At 44.0% G+C, this 25,017-nt stretch overlaps 2 protein-coding genes across 7 annotated transcripts; one reads left to right on the top strand and one right to left on the bottom strand.

Annotated features, from left to right (window-relative positions):
- Positions 1–826: 826 nt before the first annotated feature.
- Positions 827–4,428, top strand: LOC123084770 (3-dehydroquinate synthase homolog). 6 transcript variants are annotated; one of them, XM_044506272.1, is made up of 10 exons: positions 827–956; positions 1,307–1,483; positions 1,685–1,854; positions 2,233–2,331; positions 2,448–2,516; positions 2,913–3,059; positions 3,188–3,277; positions 3,366–3,533; positions 3,613–3,688; positions 4,143–4,428. In XM_044506272.1, exons 1-10 carry the CDS (start codon positions 866–868, stop codon positions 4,265–4,267), a joined length of 1,212 nt encoding a protein of 403 aa, XP_044362207.1. In that variant the 5' UTR covers positions 827–865; the 3' UTR covers positions 4,268–4,428. The 6 variants fall into 6 exon arrangements, with proteins under 6 accessions (XP_044362207.1, XP_044362211.1, XP_044362209.1 ...); XM_044506276.1 differs by having other exon boundaries at positions 835–956; positions 1,330–1,483; XM_044506274.1 differs by having other exon boundaries at positions 837–956; positions 1,313–1,483.
- A 334-nt stretch (positions 4,429–4,762) lies between these two features.
- Positions 4,763–8,100, bottom strand: LOC123084769 (probable serine/threonine-protein kinase PBL3). The gene is made up of 6 exons (XM_044506271.1): positions 7,394–8,100; positions 6,549–6,901; positions 6,330–6,465; positions 6,085–6,221; positions 5,875–5,998; positions 4,763–5,336 (listed from the first exon to the last, which is right to left on the bottom strand). Exons 1-6 carry the CDS (start codon positions 7,452–7,454, stop codon positions 4,882–4,884), a joined length of 1,266 nt encoding a protein of 421 aa, XP_044362206.1. The 5' UTR covers positions 7,455–8,100; the 3' UTR covers positions 4,763–4,881.
- Positions 8,101–25,017: the final 16,917 nt, after the last annotated feature.

Below are 25,017 nucleotides of genomic sequence, written 5' to 3'. Positions count from 1 at the left end.
GTCATCATGAAAAAAAACAAGGACACAAAGTGGACCTCAGTCAAAGGAGTCTCCTTCTTTCTCACCGGGAAACCACCTAAAGCCTCCGCCGATCAAGGAGACGATGCCTTCATCCCGAGGTGCCGCCAAGAAAACCTCGATCAATTAAGTCCCTGTCTTGGACATTGGGATGTCGCCAAGCAACCTCTGGTGAGGATACTTCACATTTATCGCCAAAGCTCCACCAAGCAACTTCGGCAAATGGAGTCTTCATCTTCGTCATCAAAATCACACCAAGTGGCCTCCTCCCAGGAGACTCCGCCTTCGTCCCCAAAGTGCCACATCGGACTCCAGCAAAGCCGGTCCCCGTCTCCGTCACCGGAATGCCGCCAAAGACATGTTTAGCAAACCAAAACTCTGTAACCAATGATACCCAATGGTACGAGCAAAATTTCCTCCTCGATGCCGATGAGGCTCCACGTCTCTTGGGGAAGCACTTAGAGGTCGTCAGCAGGCCAAGGTCATTAGCATCCAATCAACGGAGGACCCAGAGAGTTGCTCTGTGCCATGTCCATACACAGCCTCCTCTTGAACGTTGTCTATTTGATCCTCTGCGATGAACCAAGTGGCAGTTTGCCGCGAGTACCACCGCTCAACCCCTCAGTCGAAAAAGCGTGGCAAAAGATCGCTAGCCATCACGCTAGAGAAAGAGGGTACAAATGAGTGAGCGTGGAACAAAAGGCTCGAGGTATGGGCTCCTCTCCAGGTGCCATATTTTTAATTAGTTAATCATTTTCTATTTTTGCCCCTATTTTTGCCATGCCAAAGTTGCCCCCGTGGAAAATGATCAAATGTCCCACCCCGAAACGCCCACCAAAGAAATTCGATGGCGGTCTCCTGCTCCTCTTCCTCCATCTTGGGCTCCGCCAAAGCCCTAGCTTCCTTCCATATCTCCCACCTCGCCCCCCAAAGAACAGGTACGAATCTTCCGCCTCTCTTTCTCTTGCGAGTTTTCGTACTACAGGGTTCTTGCCCATGCGTAGTTCCCCCAATCTGTTTCCCTTATAAATCTTGTACTAGTACACAACATAATTGGGGTCAAATTATTTCACACTCGCTGTCAGGCTTTCAGATTCGTTGCCACATTGGTACCTACTCATAACCCAAGAACTCAGGAACCCTAAGAATCCACTGCGATTTCACTAGTATTAGCCGTTCCTCGGAACCCACCGCTCACAGTTGGAAAAACTCTTAAGATCTTGTATCAAATGAAGAATTTAGGATTTCTATTGCGATATTTGAACCTGATTTGGGATTCTTGATTCAGCATCAGCCCGCTTGCGCCTGCAGTGTATCAAGATGTGCTCTGCTCCGGCTGCGCCAGGGGGGTCAAAGAAGACCGTCTGGGTATGGACAGAGAACCGGCAGGTGATGACGGCTGCCGTAGAGAGGGGTTGGAACACTTTCCTCTTTGGATCCAAAGATGTCGGCAAGGACTGGTCATGTGAGAGCAAATTTTTGGCTGTTCCAAGCAGGGATACTATGTCATTTAGTTGAAATGGACGAATGTCTTTGATACCCAATGCCTGAAGGCCCTAACCGCTAAGCCAATTAAATTTGAGTGTGTCTGTGTGTGCTGCAGCAACTGCTCGCATCCATCCTCTCTTAAGCCAATTAAATTTGAGTGTGTCTGTGTGTGCTGCAGCAACTGCTCGCATCCATCCTCTCTTTATTGACGGCCTGGAGATTTTCGATGAGGGGAACCAAAAGGTTGCTGCAATTTCTGAAATCTCTTCCCCAGGTGGGCTGCAACTCATACAGCCAGACAATGTGGAAGTACAGAACACCGTGATTCATTTCCGAGGTGATTGGCAGGTCAGACAATCGAGCACCTCAATATCACCATATCATGTTTGAATCTCTAACCCATTTGTAATTTTCTCTTAAGTCCTGACTTACATGGTATATATGTTAGTTTGAACTGGCACAGTGAGATAAACCATCATACTTGAGCTCTTGCAATACTAAGCTCTAAATTTTTTAGTCATCCTTTACCATCTTATTATGTGTTTCAAGAACTCCCTTGTATCTGTGATGAGTGTGCATATGTGAATACACACCTGATATTGTCTATGAAATTGTGTGTCCTCTTTTGCTGTTTCATGCCTGCCAGGTAACTTGTAAACAGTACTCTGCAAACCCACGTCACCCATAGGAAGCACTAACTGGTGTCCTCTTTTGCAAATTCCATAGGTTATACCAGCAGAAAATATAGTTGCTGCCTTCCAAGGATGTGCAGGAATTGTATTGGCTGTTTCGACAAACTCAACTGAGGCTCAAGTTTTTCTTGAGGTAATTATGGAGAGATTTGGACATACAACAGCATATCTTGCATATAATGATGTTATATATTGTCAGTGACTATACTGGATGAGATTGTTTCATAATTTATGATGCCCATTTTGCAGGCCTTGGAGCAAGGGCTTGATGGAGTTGTACTTAAAGTAGAGGACATGGATGATATTATTAAACTCAAGGTATTTCATCACAATTCTGTTCGAACTTCTTTGGTGTGTCTAGGGCACATCTAGATGTGCTCTAGTTATTGCACATCTAAGTGAGTGAATCAAGCATAAAAGAAAAAGAAAAAAGAGAAAGAAAATATTCACACGAATCTTAATGTAAGATCAATGACATATGACTTAGATGTGCAATACTTATGGCACATCTAGATGTGCTTTAGCAAAACTGTAACAAGTAAATCCCTGTCTGGGCAAATAATGATCCCATTTAAAATTAGATATATTGCTCGCTATGTGCACATATCTAGATTTTAGTATACAAAAGGCAGTATTTTGCTATGGTCACTGATTATCGTCTATCTGATCGTATGATTTACCCGTTGTTATTTCTTTCCTCCTTTAATCACTCAGGATTATTTTGACAGAAGGAACGAGGCAAAGAGCCAGTTACAGTTGACAAAGGCTACTGTATCAAAGGTTGAAGTTGTTGGTATGGGCGATCGTGTTTGTGTGGACCTCTGTAGTATCATGCGACCCGGTGAAGGCCTTCTGGTTTGTGTAATTTCTCACCTTTTCACTGTCGAGGAACATATAAAGAAAACAACACTACTAATATCCTACTCCTACTACACACGATTGGTTAAAAGCATACACATGGATGTGACGATGGATGCCATTTTTTTCAGGTCGGTTCCTATGCAAGAGGAATGTTCCTTGTTCACTCGGAGTGCTTGGAGACAAACTACATTGCTAGCAGACCTTTCAGGGTCAATGCAGTAAGATATCAATCATTTAGAGTGCAGTAAGCTATCTCAGATATTGCATTACAGCAGGCTTCACTACGTATGTCCTTTCCATTTTTAGGGGCCTGTGCATGCATATGTTACAGTCCCTGGGGACAAGACTAGCTACCTCTCAGAGCTGCAATCAGGTAGGGAAGTAATCGTTGTTGATCAAAATGGGTTGTGGCGAACTTCAATTGTTGGCCGCGTGAAGATTGAATCAAGGCCTCTCATCCTTGTAGAAGCAAAGGTACATAAAAAACGTTCTTCCTTTTGATGGTATCTGCACATTCATTCTCAGTTTCATGACGTTACTGGACTTGCTACAGGAGAACTCTGGAAATGGTACATATAGCATTTTCCTTCAAAATGCAGAGACAGTTGCACTTATCGGTCCTGACAGAGGTAAACCCACCCAGCACATATTCTGAAGATAATGTGGTAAAGTTCTTTTGGATTTGTGATTCTAACAAGCCATAAGAAAATATCTATTTCTGAATGACTTGTGTCGGTAGATTAACAGGAAATTTTCCGGTTCCAATGCCTACACAGTTAACTATACTTTAACACTGCCTTAAAAAAATACAGTGTCCAACACTGGGAATTCACAGTACAGAGTGTCACCAGAAAATGAAACCTCATACAATTCTGGAAATCAACAGAGTATGAAGTTTTGCAGTAAAAGGAAACCTTTAAAACCATTGTGGGGGTCATTGTACAACCAGTGCAATGTTTTTGCTGAGTTCTCTGATACTCCCCTAGATTTAGTTAAGGTTCAGAACTTCAGATAAGGATTCAAGGTTTATCATCGGTCTTTCTTGACCAACTTACTCCCGAACTGTATGATTGTCTGATGTAGGATCTGGTGGAAGGACTGCTATTCCTGTGACTTCACTGAAAGTTGGCGACGAAGTTTTGGTGAGGAAGCAGGGCGGCGCCCGTCACACTGGAATAGAGATTCAGGAGTTTATTGTCGAGAAATGAGACACGCTGTACCATTTACCCGCCTTAGCAGGCTGGCATGCCCATCGCTGCTGTTTTTGTTCTCCACAACAAATTTGTGCAAGTTCATCAAATCATCACTAAACCCAAGAGTACATCTAGTACATGTACATTCCTGAAATTCAAGGCTCATTTTTCCATTTTATCTTGTTTCAGTTGCATAATGTTGCAAGAGGGGAGTCCTTTCCAGTAGGTATATATTTTTCCCTATCTGGACAAAGGAATTGCGATTGCCTGAGAAATATGCAGCTGTGACAAAAAAAAAAACATCAAGACCCTATCTGATAACATGTCAATTTCTTATCGAGCACAATTGGGCGACGAATTTGGTAGCCCATGACAAGCCTGGAAATGCTCCCTGTCCACAGTTTCTGTCATGTCTGCAGATGATAAACCCGGCTCCGCGACGAGGGTTTAGGGTTTAGGAACACCTCTCAGATTTGGTGAAAAACAATTCATCGCAGAGTGCCGTAGTCATATTCCGTGCCACGCCCTACAAATGAGCAAGAAGCATCACTAGAAACAACAATTACACAGCTCGCCACCAAATGTACAGCCGTACGGATACATCTCTCTCCCACTTCTAAGCTGTGCTTCTAGTGCACTTGCGCGGTCCTAAAAGCCGGTGACGGCGGCGCCATCGCTCCAAGAGAGCGCCGTGGCGAGGGTTGGCCCCTCATTGGCGACTTCGGGACGGTGTTGGAGGTTCTCCGGATGTCAACCTGCGGCGACACTAAATTGCTTTTGGAGTCTTGGAGCTGCTCCAGCTCTTCTAAGACCTCTGAGATCTGCGGACGCATCTTGGCGTCGTTGCAGATGCATTGCAAGGCGAGGTTCGCGACGGCGTGTGCGCCTTTCTTAGGATACTGGCCTCCCAGCTTCGTGTCCATGACACGGTACAGCCTGCGCTTGTCGCGCAGGTGCGGTTTGGCCCAGTCCACTAGGTTCTGCTCTATGCCTGGCTTTGACTTGTCCAGGGCTCGTCTCCCGGTCAGCAGCTCAAGCAACACCACCCCAAAGCTGTAGACGTCTGCCTTAGCAGAGAGGCGACCTGTGAATATTAAGGAACATGAGAATGGGTTTATCCAGAAATAAGCAATGCATATTCATTTAGATTTCATTTTCTTACGCACAATATTATCAATACATGTTCATATGTACTGCCATTTTATAAAATCCAAGAATAATATGGCCAGTCTCGAATTTAATAGGAATATAAAGTGGAGTGGACCATTTCCTACATTTAAAATTAGTTTGACTTGACATATAAACCAAAGAAATTGCTGGATCAGGAAATGTAGACAAAACAGAAGGCAAGTGTAGTTGACTATCAAGGGAAATCAGGAAACAATTCCATGATGGCCTACATGATTGGAGAACACCATGATATGATTATGCTACTTTAAACAAATAGGGCTTCACCATGATTCTGTCATAGATATGGGATGATTTAGGCCGGAAAATAATTCAACTTAGGTTTAGCTAATACAGAGCGAAGACCCAACATGGCCCCATTTTTGTAACATGAAACAAAAAAGGGAGACATGGCCCCATTTTTGTAAATACAAACACAAAGATAATCTTCTAACCTGTAGCGATATACTCTGGAGCTGCATATCCATGAGTGCCCATCACTTGCGTGGAAACATGAGTTTTATCCCCAGTTGGACCAGCTTTCGCCAATCCAAAATCTGAAAGCTTCGCGTTGAATTCCTGCATTGAATCAAGAGTAACAAGTTAAGTTAAAAGACCCCAGAGGTTGGCTTGTAATCAGAGTCAACATCATATTTCAACCATACCGAGTCAAGAAGAATGTTTGATGCCTTGAAATCACGGTATATAACTTGGTTTTCAGCATGATGTAAAAATGACAAACCCTTAGCAGCCCCGATAGCAACCTTAAGCCTTATTCCCCATGATAAAGGATCAGCACCTCCTAAAAGAATACAAACATTATTGGTTACTTGATAGTTGACACACGAATATTAAAGACGTCAGAAATCAATGATTTAGCAATAAAACTCATATAGATTAAAGAACATACTTCTGAACAGATGATTCTCCAAACTTCCCTTGGGCATGAACTCATACACCAGAAGTCTGTTGTCACCATCTGAGCAATAACCAATGAGCTTAACAAGATTGGCATGGTGAAGTTGGCCAAGGTAGTTAACCTCCGTCTGAGCAGGAAAATTAACCATCAGGAAACATGAAAAATAGCCAGAGGAAAGTAGAAAAATATTTTAAGGAGTCCTGAACCTACCAGCCATTCCTTGTGCCCTTGGAAACCTTCTGGTTTAAGCTTCTTGACAGCAACAACCATACCGCTTCCCGGTTTCGAAGGAGCAAGAGTGTGTTCATCAATCCAACCTTTGAAAACATGCCCAAACCCTCCTTCCCCAAGAAGACTGTCCGGGCGGAAGTTCTTGGTCGCATTTTTAAGATCATTGAACAAGAAGGCCTTCAAGTTCGACGATGACAAGATTTCGCCTTCTGTCCGAGGCGGCTCGCTGCGATCTCTTATAGATGGCAGAGTAAACGTTGAACGAGTTGAGTTGGTCTTGCTCGCAGAAGTAGCAGATGACATGCTTGTTTTGCTGGTCACTTTCGATGGATCTGATGTCCCACCAAGAAACAAAGGAAATGTGTGTAAGAACAAATTGGCAACAACAACATCTTCAGGTTCACAATGATACTGAACATGTGAACTGAAGTAGCTCTCTGCTATCTGAAATTTCAAACCTAAGAAGAAATTGATGTTCCAGTTCATGCACCATGGCATGCTAATATGCTATGCTTACCCTAATAATAAAGGGGGACAAACATAGAGGCGAAGGTGCACCAGAGAGGAACAAAGTAGGTAAAAACTAGTCACCGAAACAGAAGTGTAAGATGCATAACAACATGCTATCCAAATTTTGCCCCACACATGGTACGCCTCTCAGTTCAACACAAACCAAATCCAAGAACTACTACTACCACCAGTACGAATAACCAAAACAGCCCAAGCAATCGAACAAAAAAGATGCCAACCAGGAGGCAAGTACTAGAAGCTGACAAATAGACACAAAGAAAAATAGGGGTAAAAGTAGTAAGAGAGGCACTCACAGGCGGCACTAGTGTTCATGCTGTGATCCACCCGGGCCGTGGACTTCATGCAGTTCCCCATCTCTTCCTCTACTTCCCAGCTGACAGGAAGAGGATGAATGAGCTTCCTTTCCTGAAGATCCACAGGCGAACTCTGCTCCTCTTTCCTCCGCCCCGGGTAAGTCAGCAAAGCTAGAGAGAGATGGCGGGCAACGCGAGGGATCAGGAGGAGCAGCCGCTGAGGATAACTGAGCTGAGCAGCCAACCCTAGAGTCCCAGCCGGTTTCTGGCGAGGCTTTTGGGTCCAGCTGATCTCCGCCGCCACTTGAAGGGGGGGATGAGACTGGAGAAAAATCCGCTGAGGCCGTTGGCCGGCAGCCGCAACGCCAGGAGAGAAACAAGCGAGAAGCTTCAAAAAGTCAATCAAATCCCCTCCTCCTCCTCCGGGCTGACCGAATGGGGGGGAGTCAGTCGGGTCAACTGGAGGCGAGGCCGGCCAGCCAAGCCGCCACGCCGCCTCCAAGAACCGCACGGGGGCAGGGCAGGGGAGGGAGGCGGACGCGGCCGCGCGGGAGGAAGATGCTCTCTCGCTCGAGCTGGGGCTGCGGCAGAGTGGGAGGAGGAGCTGCTGAGGGGCGCAGCGGAGGTAGTAGTAGGTCGCTGCCGGCAGCCACCGACCGGCTGGGCTCAGGTGGGAACGGAGCTGCGAATGGGAGCGGCGAGTGGTGGGATCTTCCGCCCCTGTCCCTCTCTTCTACACGTTGGTGGGGGCAACTTTGCGTGCAGGACCTCGACATGTTTGAGTGTTCCGTCTTTAACCCCTGTGCAGAGAAGACGTACGCTTGGATGGTGGTGGAAGTGAACTCCGAGATTGTACAGGGGGCTTTAAGCAAAAGCAGAATGGTAGACCAGTCAAATATGCTTTGCCATGAATTGGTTGTTGATTGCTACTTCCTTAAAGCCAAAAGTATGCGATTCCAGTTGCTACACACATAATTGGAAGAACCCAAGTATTAATGATTATTTTATTTATATGCAATTCCAATTACACTCCATTTAGCCGCTTAAAGCCAAAAGTATCAAATCTTTTCCTTTTATAAATATGTTTTTCCTATGATAATTATTTCAGCCCCACCGAATAAATGAAATTTGGATATCGAGATCAAATTGTAAAATCATTATTTATATCACATATAAAAGACATAATACTTTTACTAGCTTACCCCTAATCATGAGTCGCACACGAGCCACTTAGAAGAAACCATGGTCGCATGGCTGGTGGATCATCTATCACGTCAGTCTCCGTTGGTTTTTTCGCCTCACATAATCGAATTTGATGCGCTCTGCTTTTGGATTTGTTTTGCAATGTCGTCATTTGTATCATCTTTATAGTTTTGGTTCCTTTTTCTAAGTACTCTTGCTAGTGTAAGTAACCTCCACAACGTGTACCCATTAAGCATAATCATGCACCTAGTCGTTCTTTCTCTGTGCTGCCTTACCTATTTCCTTAGCCGCCGCATCTCCTCTGTCGTTTGATCGCCGCCCTTCTCCTCCTCTGTTGGCCCTGTCAGTGGAAGAACAAGGGGAGGCCCAGATCTACCTGTGGGAGTCTTAGTTTTTCCTGTCTTGGGCTTGTGGTAAGTCTATGTTGTCCGTTGTCCGTCACTTCGGCCTTCCGGTGGTGGTGACCTTTAGAAATATGCTCTAAAGGCAATAATAAAGTTGTTATTATTCTATTTTCATGTTTGTGATTAAGTTTATCTTCTATGTTAGAATTGCATTGGTTCCCCAATATGAGATTTGTAGGAAAACCCAATTGCATATATGAAATAATAAATTCCAAACATATCCCTAGTCAATCCTCTGGACTAGCTCATGTATTGTTGATGGTCTTAATTTTCTGATCATGGACATTGTTAATGTAACAAGGATGCCGACAATAATGAGAGCACATTATCAAGATAACAATGGTGTTGGATATGCCCACTTATGGAATACTTCGAGATCTTGGCGTTTACTTGTGTCCTTAGACCATGAGAATATCGTAGACACAGATACCGGATGGTTGATCCGGGGTCATAAAACGTTATTATGTAACTGGGTAATTGTAAAGGTGATATGTCAAGACTGGAATTTGCCCCTCCGGTGATGGAGAGATACACTCTCGGTCCACTCGGTATTATGGTGTCCAGCATCGCCTGGCTAGGTATTGTGAGTAAAGAGTTAGCCACGGGATACCGGGCTACGGAAACGAGAAGAGAGTACAAACCGGAAACAAGGATAACTAGGTATAGTGATCAAGGAGTTGATCGCATCAACGGCCCGGTACGGCCCAGCTTCAGCAACAACAGCTCAAGACCCTCGCAAGGGGCCAATCCTCGCGAGGCGGACTGTAAGTGCATCTAGTGCCACCCCTAGTTGGTTTTGGAGTATTAACGACAAACCTAGTTGAGGGACTAATGTGTTTGTGAGAATTGCAGGATAACACAGGTAGAAGTCCCTCATTGATTCAGTTTTCCTACCAGAGATGACCCCTAAAAATGTATGAAGACATTGATGTCAAAGGTGGTATATGAAGATATTCACATTGAAGACTATGACAAGAGAAGACATCGCATGAAGCCTTTGGAGCTCGAAGACTTAGATCTTTCATAGTTCTTTTTCTTCTTTGTTGAATCATAGGAACCACCGTACTGTTAAGTGGGGTCCAAGAAAACTAGTCAGAATGACTGAAGTGATGCTTAACCAAAACCTATGTCTTCGAGTGAAGACTATGAGAGCGAATCTTGTCCAGAGTCGGACAAGTCAGCTTTGCTTGTAGCCCAAGTAAAGTTGCCGTGTGAGTTTGAAATCTGACCGTTGGAACACGTGTCAGTTCCTTAGTGACCCAGGGTCATTTCGGACAAATCAGGTCGGGTTGCCTAGTGGCTATAAATAGCCCACCCCCTACAACCATAAACGGTTGGCTGCTCAGAGTTAGTGTACGACTTTTGTCGTTTGAGAGCAATCCACCTCGAAGCCTTTGAGAGAGAATTCCTTGCGAGGATAAAGCCCTAACCACCCAGAGCCAAAGAGAATTAGGCATCACTTAAGTCTTCTTGTCTGTGTGATCTGAAGACTTATTACACTTGAGGACTGTGAATCCTCCAGCCGGTTAGGCGTCGCGTTCTGAGCATCCAAGAGACATTGTGGATCGCCGGTGAACGAAGTCTGTGAAGGTTTGGGAGTCTACCTTGAAGACTTACCAGAGTGATTGGGCGAGGTCTGTGTGACCTTAGCTCAAGGGGAATACGGTGAGGACTGGGTGTCCTGAGCTGCGTGTTCAGGACTGGGTGTCCGGGACTGTGTGTCCTCAGGTTTAAATACCTAGCCGCCCTAACCAGACGTACAGTTGTCACAGCAACTGGAACTGGTCCAACAAATCATTGTCTTCAACGAGTCACTGGTTTCATCCTTCCCTTCCCTTTACTTACTGTTGGTCCTTGTGAAGTCATTGTATGATTGCACTATCTTTTGTCTTCACTGAGTGACTGCGTGTTCTGTTTGGCTTCATAATATCTTCCTACCTGATCCTTACTACATTGCTGCTATTAGTCATTGTGCTTTCACTCCATTGAATACTTGACTATGGTTTGCCTAGTGTAGTCTACCTTCCGCTGCATGGTAATAGGTTTATTTCTATCGTTTGTCTTCGAAACTTCCATGTTTTGAAGACTTTCATAAAAATCGCCTATTCACCCCCCTCTAGTCGATATAACGCACTTTCAATTGGTATCAGAGCAAGGTACTCCCTTGTTCTGTGTGATTCGGTTTAACCACCTGGAGTTTTAGCTATGTCGACTGCAGGGATAATCAAAGTCTCCGCTGCGTGCCCCGTCTTCGATGGAACTGAATATCCCTACTGGAAGAATAAGATGCGCATGCATCTTGAAGCCATTGATGTCGACCTATGGTATGTCGTCAAGAACGGCGTTCCCAAGGCTGGAGAAGGTGTCACTGCTGCTGACGTCAAGAAGTTCGTTCAACTGGACTCTACTGCCAAGAATATCATCTGTGGTCATCTGACCAAAGGACAGTATGGCCGCGTGAGTGCTTTGGAAACATCTAAGCTAGTCTGGGACTGGCTCTCCAAGGTCAACGAAGGCGTCTCAACCCAGAGAGATCAGAGAATCAGTGTCCTTCGCAACCTCTTCAACCGCTTCAAGAGAAATGACAATGAGAATGTCCAGCTCACGTTTGATCGACTCACTGACATCACGAATGAGCTTCAAGCCCTTGGCGCTACTGAGATCACCAAGCATGAAGTCGTCAAGACACTACTGAGATCACTTGACAGTTCGTTTGACACCCTAGCCCTGATGATTCAAGAACGTCCTGATTTCAAGACACTCGATCCGTCTGACATACTTGAGAGGCTCAACACACATGAGTTTCAGCTTTCTGAGAAAAGAGATATCTACGGTCCAAACTATGGGCGAACTCGTGCCTTGAAGGCAAAAGCTGTCTCCTCATCTGAAGAAGAATCTGACAGCAGTTCTGATGATCCTGAAGACATTGGAAGGGAACTTGCTATGCTTGTGAAGAAGTTCCAAAAATTCACCAAGAAGAAAGGCTTCAGAAAGTCTTCCCGATCAAGCTCAAGGAATGATGAAGCTTCTGCTCATGACTACAAGAAGAAAACATGTCACAAGTGCAAGAAACCTGGCCACTTCATCTCTGAGTGTCCGCAGTGGGACAATGAGAACAAAAAGAAGAAGAAGAGCAAGGAATATGACTCTGACGACAAGAAGAAGAAGAAATACTCAAAGTCTTCTTCCAAGTCTTCCTCAAAGTCTTCATCACACAAGAAGAGCTCATCTGGCAAGGCACGTGCGTTTGTTGGCAAGGAAATGGATTCAGAGGAGGAGTCCGCTTCTGAGGAGGCGGAGGTGGAGTCTGAGGAGGAGTCCGATTCTGGCGTCGCAAGTCTGGCTACAGCATACGTTGCCAAGTCCATCTTCAACACTGAAGACAATGACTTCATCACCGACACCGATGCAAATGACAAGGACTACTCCGCTCCTACCTACTGCTTCATGGCACGCGGTGCCAAGGTAAACACACGCACTACTCACTATCAAACATCTAGTGACGATGACTCTGATTGTGGTTCAAAACCCAGCTACAAAACACTTGCTAAAATTGCAACTGAACAACAGAAAGCCATGGAACATATTCAAAAACTGTTAGACAAAAGCGATGATCTGTTAGGCGCTGAAATGACTCGATCTGAGTCCTTAATTGAAGACATAAAAAATCTTCACGTTAAGTATGAGGAACTTGAAAGTCGTCATGAAACGCTCTCAACAACTCATGAAAAGCTTTCCTATGATTATCTTCAAAGGAAGCAAGATCTTGAGAAATTGAGAGCGGCTCATGAAGATCTTCAAAAGGAAAATGAGTCACTTCGCGCCAAACAGATCAGTTCCGCTCAGGAAGGATTTGAACCACCATGTCTTAAATGCATTGAGCGTGATAATGCTACTTCTGTTGCTGAATGTTCTACTGCTGCTACTGTTGCAATATCTTCAACTGTTGATGTGGGAACTAACCCCTCTGCTGAGGATACCACTGCTATTGCTGATGAGAATGCTAGGTTGAAGACATTGCTTGAAACAGGGATGTACAAAAGTCTTAAAGGGCATCAGACACTATGTGATGTCCTCAAAAAGCAGATCTTGAACCGAAACCCGAGGAAAGAGGGTGTTGGGTTCGTAAGGAAAATGAATGTTGATGGATCTTACTGGAAACCTGAGCAGTACCCCAAAACCACATGGGTTGCTGCAAAGGAATCTTCAGCAGATCCATCCACTCTATCTGGCTTCACTTGTGCAAACCCCATTGTCATTGATGAATCCTTTGATGCAAACTATAAACTGTTTAAGAATCAGAATGGTGAAGTGTTTGCCAGGTACATTGGTACTAACTGCAGGAATGGACCTCCTATGAAGAAGATCTGGGTTCCGAAAAAGTGTCTGGAGAATCTTCCTATGAATGTCATCATGACACCACACGTGAAGAAGACAAACCCCAGACCACAGGCTTCATACGGTCCAAAGGCTTCATACAGACAGAGGACTCACCTGAGTCGCACTAACGCAAATGTTTTGCAGGGAAACCATACTCAGGCCTATGAATATGAGCGCGGTTCATCAAACCGCCATGTTCATAAGACCAAGAACTATTCTCCTTATTCTTATGAGTACTATTGTCCGCCTGCAAGACTCTTTGCTAAGGCTCCAAAGCCAAAGTTCTCAGACGCTGCACTTAGAATTATTGCTTCTAAGCCACCCTTGAAGATGTGGGTGGCTAAGAAAGCTTAACTCTCTTTTGCAGGGAAAGGTCTCCAGCAGAAAACCAAAATCGTCTGACGCTATTGCTGGGGACCTTAAACATCTTGTAGGGCGCAAGATCAAATGCCCGAATGGTCTTACTATGTACTTCGTTCCTGAATCGCTTGCTACTCTCCCTATTAGTCCTAATCTGGATCTAAGCTTTCATAACCCACTGGTTCGTCAAATGTTTTTGCTTCACAATTCTCTTCGTGAAGCCTATCCCCCTAACTGCACTGTAGGGTACGACACCAGCGTCTTCAGAATGGATTATTGATAGTGGGTGTACCAATCACATGACTGGCAAAAGAAGCCTTCTTATGGACTCAACCTTACGTCCATCCGACAAGAGTCACATCACATTTGCTGACACTGGTAAAAGTAAGGTATTGGGTCTAGGTAGAGTTGCAATCTCAAAGGATCAACACATGGATAAAGTCATGCTTGTTGAATCCCTTGGCTTCAACTTAATGTCTGTCTCAATGCTTTGCGATTTGAACATGATCGTAATATTTGGAAAATATCGCTGCCTTGTTCTAATGGAATCTGACAAGTCTCTAGTGTTTGAAGGGTATCGGAAAGATGATTTGTACGTGGTAGATTTCTCAGCAGGACCACAGCTTGCCGTATGTCTTCTAGCAAAAGCTTCAGAATGCTGGCTCTGGCATCGGAGGCTAGGGCATGCTGGCATGAGGAACCTCCACACCCTTGCAAAGAAGAAGCATGTCATAGGCATCGAGGGCGTCAAGTTCAAGAAAGATCACTTATGCGGTGCCTGTGAAGCAGGAAAGATGACGAGGGCCAAACATCCCTCGAAGACAATCATGACAACTACTCGACCCTTCGAACTGCTCCACATGGATCTTTTCGGTCCCACTCATTACTCAACTCTTACTACTACTGCTTGTCTCTATGGCTTTGTCATTGTTGATGATTATTCTAGATATACTTGGGTGCACATAATCCTCTACAAGACTGAAGTGCAGGATGTCTTCAGACGCTTCGCCAATCGAGCAATGAACAACTATGGCGCCAAGATAAAGCACATCAGAAGTGACAATGGCACTGAATTCAAGAACACCGGCCTTGATACATATCTTGATACCTTGGGCATCACACATGAATTCTCAGCCCCGTACACGCCACAGCAGAATGGCGTCGTCGAACGCAAGAACAGAACACTCATTGAGATGGCCCGAACGATGCTTGATGAATACAAGACTCCAAGAAAATTCTGGCCTGAAGCCATTGATACTGCATGCCATACAATCAATCGTGTTTATCTTCACAAGCTTCTGAACAAGACATCTTATGAGCTCCTTACTGGCAAGAAGCCAAATGTCAGTTACTTCAGAGTATTTGGCGCCAGGTGCTGGATCAAGGATCCACATCACACTTCAAAATTTGCACCAAAAGCACATGAGGGTTTTATGCTTGGATATGGAAAGGATTCGCACTCCTACAGAGTCTTCAATCTCTTTCATTATAAAGTGGTTGAAACAGTGGATGTGCGGTTTGATGAGACTAACGGTTCACAAAGAGAGCACCTCCCAAATGTGCTAGATGAAGTTCCATCCAGCGAATCAATCAAGCTTATGGGAACCGGAGAAATCATACCCTCTGAAGCTCAACCTGAAGAGGAACTTATCATCTCCGCACCTGATCAACCTGAAGACAATGCTCAGCCTGAAGACAATCCCACTAACAATGACAATGATCAGCAAGAGCAAAACCTTCGCCCTGTACATCCTCGTGTTGCCAATGAAGTGCAGATTGAGAGAATAATTGATAGCATCAATGCACCCGGTCCGCTCACTCGATCAAGGGCAACTCAGCTAGCAAATTTCTGTGGGCACTTCGCATTCGTCTCAATAACAGAACCCAAGAAAGTTGAAGAAGCCTTCATGGAACCTGAATGGATTCAAGCTATGCAAGAAGAGCTTCAACAGTTTGAGCTGAATAATGTATGGGAACTGGTTAAGCGTCCTGATCCTCGGAAGCACAACATAATAGGCACCAAATGGATATACCGCAACAAGCAAGATGAGCATGGTCAAGTTGTCAGAAACAAAGCTCGTCTCGTTGCTCAAGGATATACTCAAGTGGAAGGCATTGACTTCGATGAAACGTTTGCTCCTGTGGCTAGACTTGAAGCCATACGCATACTGCTGGCCTATGCAAATCATCATAACATACTTCTATATCAAATGGATGTGAAGAGCGCCTTTCTCAATGGCAAGATTGAAGAAGAAGTGTATGTTGCACAACCGCCTGGCTTTGAAGATCCAAAACATCCTGACATGGTATACAAGCTCAACAAGGCACTGTATGGCCTCAAACAAGCCCCTCGGGCCTGGTATGACACACTCAAATACTTCCTGAAGAGCAAAGGCTTCATACCTGGTTCCCTCGACCCCACTCTCTTCACGAAGACATATGATGGTGAACTGTTTGTGTGCCAAATATATGTGGATGACATTATCTTCGGCTGCACCAATCAGAAGTATAGTGAAGAGTTTGGATATATGATGCAAGAGCAATATCAGATGTCCATGATGGGAGAGCTGAAGTTCTTCCTCGATCTTCAAATACGACAGCAACGCAACGGCATCTTCATATCTCAAGAGAAGTATCTCAAAGATTGCCTGAAGAAGTTCGGTATGCAAGACTGCAAAGGCTTCACGACGCCAATGCCAGCCAAGCATCATCTGGGTCCTGACGACAATGGTAAAGAGTTCGACCAAAAGGTATACCGCTCCATGATTGGTTCTTTGCTTTATCTATGTGCATCTAGGCCAGATATTATGCTTAGTGTTTGCATGTGTGCTCGATTTCAAGCGGCACCAAAGGAGTCGCATCACTTAGCTGTGAAGCGAATTCTTCGATATTTGGCTCACACCCCAACTCTAGGATTATGGTATCCAAAGGGCTCAGAGTTTGATCTGGTTGGATTCTCGGATGCTGATTATGCTGGTGACAAAGTGGATCACAAGTCTACATCAGGCACATGTCACTTTCTGGGACGATCACTTGTATGTTGGTCTTCAAAGAAGCAGAACTGTGTATCTCTCTCCACTGCTGAATCTGAATACATTGCTGCTGGATCTTGCTGCGCTCAGCTTCTGTGGATGAAGCAAACACTCAAGGACTATGGCATTCATCTGAAGCAAGTGCCACTCTACTGCGACAACGAAAGCGCCATCAAGATTGCCAACAACCCAGTTCAGCACTCGAAGACAAAACACATTGAAATTTGTCATCACTTTCTCAGAGATCATGTTGTGAAGGAAGATATTGACATCATACATGTCAACACTGAAGAGCAATTGGCAGATATCTTTACCAAGCCCTTGGATGAAAAGAGATTTTGCAAGTTACGGTGTGAGCTAAATATCTTGGAATCCTCAAATGTCCTGTGATCAGGCACACATCCTAACACTTATGCATATTGATGACTTAGATGTGCAACACACGAAGTAAAGTATATCTTCAATCAATGAAGACATACATTCTAAGTGTGAATACATTAATGTGGAATTTGACTTCGGAGCGCCACGATAATTGTGCGCCGTGTCTGGGTCCAATACTTCCTATACGGTGGGTAACGCCACCACCAAATGTTCTGTTTGAAGTGTTTCACTCATGGTGTTACATTTGCTATGTCTTCGCATTTGGTTTGGCTTCAATCTCAACATGTCTTCATGATTATCTTCACCATGTTGATTATATATATATACTAGTGTTCTATCCTCTACAACATTCACTTATAGCTATGTCTTCTTGTTGAATCTTTTGAACTAAGTGAATGTGATCGGACCCTAACCTCTCTATGCTTTCTATCTCAAACTCTATCTCTCCAAATCATATGCATTCTATTGAAACAGTCGAATGTCTTCTCTGCGTCCTTGTCAGCAGAAGATACAGAGACAAACATTAAGTCCGTTTTCAATGCTCATTCCTTCACCTAAAACCCGGAGAAGTGGGAACGACCACCCGACAATCCAGGTGTGCGTGGGACTTGGAACAACCCCCGATATGCTGCATGATGGCCACATGTTCCTTAGATGTGAATCACCAGGGGCACCTATGTAATAACGCAGTGCCGCCCCTGTACCTATAAATACACACCTCACAGCAGTCATTATCTCTTCTTCCACTCTCGCACGAACCCTAGCGCCACCGCTAGCCCTCGACGACGCCGGTGACGAAGCGCTTCGCTACCGCAACCTCTCCGACGCCATCTTCACGCCGACCGCGTGTTGGGTTTCGTAGTAATTTCAAAAAAATTCCTACGCACACGCAAGATCATGTGATGCATAGCAACGAGGGGGAGAGTATTGTCTACGTACCCAACGCAAACCGACTGCGGAAGCGGTGACACGACGTAGAGGAAGTAGTCGTACGTCTTCACGATCCAACCGATCAAGCACCGAAACTATGACACCTCCGAGTTCGAGCACACGTTCAGCTCGATGAAGATCCCCGGACTCCGATCCAGTAAAGTGTCGGGGAAGAGTTCCGTCAGCACGACGGCGTGGTGACGATCTTGATGAACTACAGCAGCAGGGCTTCGCCTAAACTCCGCTACAGTATTATCGAGGAATATGGTGGCTGGGGGCGCCGCACACGGCTAAGGAATAGATCACGTGGATCAACTTGTTGTCCCTTTGGTGCTAGCCCTGCCCCTCTATTTATATGTTGAGCCCCGGGGTCGAAACTTGGAGCAAAAGCCTCCTCAAAGTCGGTTTTGCCCGAAAGGCAAGAGTCCCACTCGGACTCCAGGACCAAACGCCACAATCCTTGGCGTCTGGCCCAGACGCCATGGGCCTCGGCGTCTGGCCCAGGGCCAGACGCCAGGGTCTCCGGCGTTTGGCCCCCTGGCCTCCGCAAAACTCCTTTTGCACCGACCTAAAGCCTCATGGGCTTGACCCCTTGGCCTAACCATATCATCCAATATATGAATCTTTACGTCTCGACCATTTCGAGACTCCTCGTCATGTCCCCGATCTCATCCGGGACTCCGAACTCCTTCGGTACATCAAAACATGTAAACTCATAATATAACTGTCATCGTAACCTTAAGCGTGCGGACCCTACGGGTTCGAGAACAATGTAGACATGACCGAGACACGTCTCCGGTCAATAACCAATAGCGGGACCTGGATGCCCATATTGGCTCCTACATATTCTACGAAGATCTTTATCGGTCAGACCGCATAACAACATACGTTGTTCCCTTTGTCATCGGTATGTTACTTGCCCGAGATTCGATCGTCGGTATCCAATACCTAGTTCAATCTCGTTACCGGCAAGTCTCTTTACTCGTTCCGTAATACATCATCTCACAACTAACATATTAGTTGTAATGCTTGCAAGGCTTATGTGATGTGTATTACCGAGAGGGCCCAGAGATACCTCTCCGACAATCGGAGTGACAAATCCTAATCTCGAAATACGCCAACCCAACATCGACCATTGGAGACACCTGTAGTACTCCTTTATAATCACCCAGTTACGTTGTGACGTTTGGTAGTACCCAAAGTGTTCCTCCGGTAAACGGGAGTTGCATAATCTCATAGTCATAGGAACATGTATAAGTCATGAAGAAAGCAATAGCAACATACTAAACGATCGGGTGCTAAGCTAATGGAATGGGTCATGTCAATCAGATCATTCTACTAATGATGTGACCTCGTTAATCAAATAACAACTCATTGTTCATGGTTAGGAAACATAACCATCTTTGATTAACGAGCTAGTCAAGTAGAGGCATACTAGTGACACTTTGTTTGTCTATGTATTCACACATGTATTATGTTTCCGGTAAATACAATTCTAGCATGAATAATAAACATTTATCATGATTATAAGGAAATAAATAATAACTTTATTATTGCCTCTAGGGCATATTTCCTTCAGTCTCCCACTTGCACTAGAGTCAATAATCTAGTTCACATCGTCATGTGATTTAACACCAATATTCATATCTGTATATGATTAACACCCATAGTTCACATCATCATGTGACCAACACCCAAAGGGTTTACTAGAGTCAATAATCTAGTTCACATCGCTATGTGATTAACATCCAAAGAGTACTAAGGTGTGATCATGTTTTGCTCGTGAGAGAAGCTTAGTCAACGGGTCTGTCACATTCAGAGCCGTATGTATTTTGCAAATATTCTATGTCTACAATGCTCTGTACGGAGCTACTCTAGCTAATCGCTCCCACTTTCAATATGTATCCAGATTGAGACTTAGAGTCATCTGGATCAGTGTAAAAGTTTGCACTGATGTAACTTTTACAACAAACTCTTTTATCACCTCCATAATCGAGAAACATCTCCTTAGTCCTTACTAAGGATATTCTTGACCAATGTCCAGTGATCTACTCCTAGATCACTATTGTACTCCCTTGCCAAATACAGAGCAAGGTATACAATAGGTCTGGTACAAAGCATAGCATACTTTATAGAACCTATGACTGAGGCATAGGGAATGACTTTTCATTCTCTTTCTATTTTCTGCTGTGGTCGGGATTTGAGTCTTACTCAATTTCATACCTTTGCAACACAGGCAAGAACTCTTTCTTTAACTGTTCCATTTTGAACTATTTCAAAATCTTGCCAAGGTATGTACTCATTGAAAATCTTATCAAGCGTCTTGATCTATCTCAATAGATCTTGATGCTCAATATATAAGTAGCTTTTTACTGAGGTCTTTTCTTTTTAAAGAACTCCTTTAAAACACTCCTTTATGCTTTGCAGAAAAATTCTACATCATTTCTGATCAACAATATGTCACTCACATATACTAATCAGAAAGGCTGTAGTGCTCCCACTCACTTTATTGTAAATACAGGCTTCATCGTAAGTCCATATAAAACTATATGCTTTGATCAACTTATCAAAGCGTATATTCCAACTCCGAGATGCTTGCACCAGTCCATAGATGGATCGCTGGAGCTTGCACATTTTGTTAGCACCTTTAGGATTGACAAAACCTTCTGGTTGCATCATATACAACTCTTCTTTAATAAATCCATTAAGGAATGCAGTTTTGACATCCATTTGCCAGATTTCATAAAATGTGGCAATTGCTAACATGATTCAGATAGACTTAAGCATCGATACGAGTGAGAAAACCTCATCGTATTCAACACCTTGAACTTGTTGAAAAACTTTTGCAACAAGTCGAGCTTGGTAGATAGTAACACTACTATCAGTGTCCGTCTTCCTCTTGAAGATCCATTTATTTAACATGGCTTTGCTGATCATCGAGCAAGTCAATCAAAGTCCATACTTTGTTGTCATACATGGATCATATCTCAGATTTTATGGCCTCAAGCCATCTCGCGGAATCTGGGCTCATCATCGCTTCCTCATAGTTCGTAGGTTCATCATGGTCTAGTAACATGACTTCCAGAACATGATTACTACACCACTCTGGTGCAGATCTTACTCTGGAAGACCTACGAGGTTCTGTAGTAACTTGATCTGAAGTTTTATGATCAATATCATTAGCTTCCTCACTAATTGGTGTATTTGTCACAGGAACTGATTTCTGTGATGAACTACTTTCCAATAAGGGAGCAGGTACAGTTACCTCATCAAGTTCTACTTTCCTCCCACTCACTTCTTTCGAGAGAAACTCCTTCTCCAGAAAGGATCCATTTTTAGCAACGAATATCTTGCCTCCGGATCTGTGATAGAAGGTGTACCCAACAATTTCCTTTGGGTATTCTATGAAGACGCACTTCTCCGATTTGGGTTCGAGCTTATCAGGATGAAACTTTTCCACATAAGCATCGCAGCCCCAAACTTTAAGAAACGACAACTTGGGTTTCTTGCTAAACCACAGTTCATATAGTGTCGTCTCAACGGATTTAGATGGTGCCCTTTTAACGTGAATGCAGCTGTCTCTAATGCATAACCCCAAAACGACAATGGTAAATCAATAAGAGACATCATAGATCGCACCATATCCAATAAAGCGCGGTTACGACGTTCGGACACACCATAACATTGTGGTGTTCCAGGTGGCGTGAGCTATGAAACTATTCCACATTGTTTTAATTGAAGACCAAACTCGTAACTCAAATATTCGTCTCCGTGATCAGATCGCAGAAACTTTATTTTTCTTGTTACGATGATTTTTCCACTTCACTCTGAAATTCTTTGAACCTTTCAATTATTTCAGACTTATGTTTCATCAAGTAGATATCCCCATATCTGCTCAAATCATCTGTGAAGGTCAGAAAATAATGATACCTGCTGCAAGCCTTAATATTCACCGGACCACATACATCGGTATGTATGATTTCCAACAAATCTGTTGCTTACTTCATTGTTCCGGAGAACGGCGTTTTAGTCATCTTGCCTAAAAGGCATGGTTCGCAAGCATCAAGTGATTCATAATCAAGTGATTCCAAAATCCCATCAGCATGGAGTTTCTTCATGCGCTTTACATCAATATGACCTAAACGGCAGTGCTACAAATAAGTTGCACTATCATTATTAACTTTGCATCTTTTGGTTTCAAAATTATGAATTATGTGTATCATCACGATCGAGATCCAACGAACTATTTTCATTGGGTGTGTAACCATATAAGGTTTTATTCATGTAAACAGAACAACAATTTATTCTCTTACTTAAATGAATAACCGTATTACAATAAACATGATCAAATCATATTCATGCTCAACGCAAACACCAAATAACACTTATTTAGTTTCAACACTAATCCCGAAATTATAGGGAGTGTGCGATGATGATCATATCAATCTTGGAACCACTTCCAACACACATCGTCACTTCACCCTTAACTAGTCTCTGTTTATTCTGCAACTCCCGTTTCGAGTTACTAATCTTAGCAACTGAACTAGTATCAAATACTGAGGGTTTGCTATAAATACTAGTAAAGTACACATCAATAACATGTATATCAAATATACTTATGTTCACTTTGCCATCCTTCTTATCCGCCAATCACTTGGGGTGATTCCGTTTCCGGTGACCAGTCCCTTTGCAGTAGAAGCACTTAGTCTCAGGCTTAGGACCAGACTTGGGCTTCTTCACTTGAGCAGCAACTTGCTTGCCGTTCTTCTTGAAGTTCCCCTTCTTCCCTTTGCCCTTTTCTTGAAACTAGTGGTCTTATCAACCATCAACACTTGATGTTTTTCTTGATTTCTACCTTCATTGATTTCATCATCATGAAGAGCTTGGGAGTTGTTTCCGTTATCCCTTGCATATTATAGTTCATCACGAAGTTCTACTAACTTGGTGATGGTGACTAGAGAATTCTGTCAATCACTATCTTATCTGGAAGATTAACTCCCACTTGATTCAAGCGATTGTAGTACCCAGACAATCTGAGCACATGCTCACTAGTTGAGCGATTCTCCTCCATCTTTTAGCTATAGAACTTGTTGGAGACTTCATATCTCACAACTCGGGTATTTGCTTGAAATATTAACTTCAACTCCTGGAACATCTCATATGGTCCATGACGTTCAAAACGTCTTTGAAGTCCCGATTCTAAGCCGTTAAGCATGGTGCACTTAAACTATCAAGTAGTCATCATATTGAGCTAGCTAAACGTTCATAACGTTTGCATCTGCTCCTGCAATAGGTCTGTCACCTAGCGGTGCATCAAGGACATAATTCTTCTGTGCAGCAATGAGGATAATCCTCAGATCACGGATCCAATCCGCATCATTGCTACTAACATCTTTCAACACAATTTTCTCTAGGAACATATCAAAATAAACACAGGGAAGCAACAACGCGAGCTATTGATCTATAATTTGCAAAATACTACCAGGACTAAGTTCATGATAAATTTAAGTTCAATTAATCATATTACTTAAGAACTCCCACTTAGACAGACATCCCTCTAATCCTCTAAGTGATCACGTGATCCAAATCAACTAAACCATGTCCGATCATCACGTGAGATGGAGTAGTTTCAATGGTGAACATCACTATGTTGATCATATCTACTATATGATTCACGCTCGACCTTTCGGTCTCCGTGTTCCGAGGCCATATCTGTATATGCTAGGCTCGTCAAGTATAACCTGAGTATTCCGCGTGTGCAACTGTTTTGCACCCGTTGTATTTGAACGTAGAGCCTATCACACCCGATCATCACGTGGTGTCTCAGCACGAAGAACTTTCGCAACGGTGCATACTCAGGGAGAACACTTCTTGATAATTAGTGAGAGATCATCTTATAATGCTACCGTCAATCAAAGCAAGATAAGATGCATAAAAAGATAAACATCACATGCAATCAATATAAGTGATATGATATGGCCATCATCATCTTGTGCTTGTGATCTCCATCTCCGAAGCACCGTCATGATCACCATCGTCACCGGCGCGACACCTTGATCTCCATCGTAGCATCGTTGTCGTCTCGCCAATCTTATGCTTCCACGACTATCACTACCGTTTAGTAATAAAGTAAAGCATTACATCGCGATTGCATTGCATACAATAAAGCGACAACCATATGGCTCCTGCCAGTTGCCGATAACTCGGTTACAAAACATGATCATCTCATACAATAAAATTCAGCATCATGCCTTGACCATATCACATCACAACATGCCCTGCAAAAACAAGTTAGACGTCCTCTACTTTGTTGTTGCATGTTTTACGTGGCTGCTACGGGCTTAAGTAAGAACCAATCTCACCTACGCATCAAAACCACAACGATAGTTTGTCAAATAGACTCCGTTTTAACCTTCGCAAGGACCGGGCGTAGCCATACTTGGTTCAACTAAAGTTGGAGAGGCAGTCGCCCGCAAGCCATCTCTGTGCAAAGCACGTCGAGGGAACCGGTCTCGCGTAAGCGTACGCGTAAGGTTGGTCCGGGTCGTCTCGTCCAACAATACCGCCGAACCAAAGTATGACATGCTGGTAGGCAGTATGACTTGTATCGTCCACAACTCACTTGTGTTCTACTCGTGCATATAACATCAACATAAATAACCTAGGCTCGGATGCCACTGTTGGGTTTCGTAGTAATTTCAAAAAATTTCCTACGCACACGCAAGATCATGTGATGCATAGCAACGAGGGGGAGAGTATTGTCTACATACCCAATGCAGACCGACTACGGAAGCGGTGACACGATGTAGAGGAAGTAGTCGTACGTCTTCATGATCCAACCGATCAAGCACCGAAACTACGGCACCTCCGAGTTCGAGCACACGTTCAACTCGATGACGATCCCCGGACTCCGATCTAGCAAAGTGTCGGGGAA

The sequence above is a fragment of the Triticum aestivum genome, chromosome 4A, assembly GCF_018294505.1.
Source record: "Triticum aestivum cultivar Chinese Spring chromosome 4A, IWGSC CS RefSeq v2.1, whole genome shotgun sequence".
Classification (NCBI taxonomy): Eukaryota; Viridiplantae; Streptophyta; class Magnoliopsida; order Poales; family Poaceae; genus Triticum; species Triticum aestivum.
Note: the sequence above shows the minus strand (reverse complement) of the source record. Positions and strands in the feature narration are given on the sequence as shown.

Bases quoted from the DNA above. Each gene is read 5' to 3' on its own strand.
- LOC123084770 (XM_044506272.1), top strand. From the start codon at position 866: ATGGCGGTCTCCTGCTCCTCTTCCTCCATCTTGGGCTCCGCCAAAGCC. The intron at 957-1,306 runs GTACGAATCTTC...TTCTTGATTCAG, and splicing joins CCTCGCCCCCCAAAGAACAG to CATCAGCCCGCTTGCGCCTG. The intron at 3,689-4,142 runs GTAAACCCACCC...TGTCTGATGTAG, and splicing joins ACTTATCGGTCCTGACAGAG to GATCTGGTGGAAGGACTGCT.
- LOC123084769 (XM_044506271.1), bottom strand. From the start codon at position 7,454: ATGGGGAACTGCATGAAGTCCACGGCCCGGGTGGATCACAGCATGAAC. The intron at 6,902-7,393 runs GTGAGTGCCTCT...GTGGGACATCAG, and splicing joins CATGAACACTAGTGCCGCCT to ATCCATCGAAAGTGACCAGC. The intron at 6,222-6,329 runs GTATGTTCTTTA...GTATTCTTTTAG, and splicing joins GGAGAATCATCTGTTCAGAA to GAGGTGCTGATCCTTTATCA.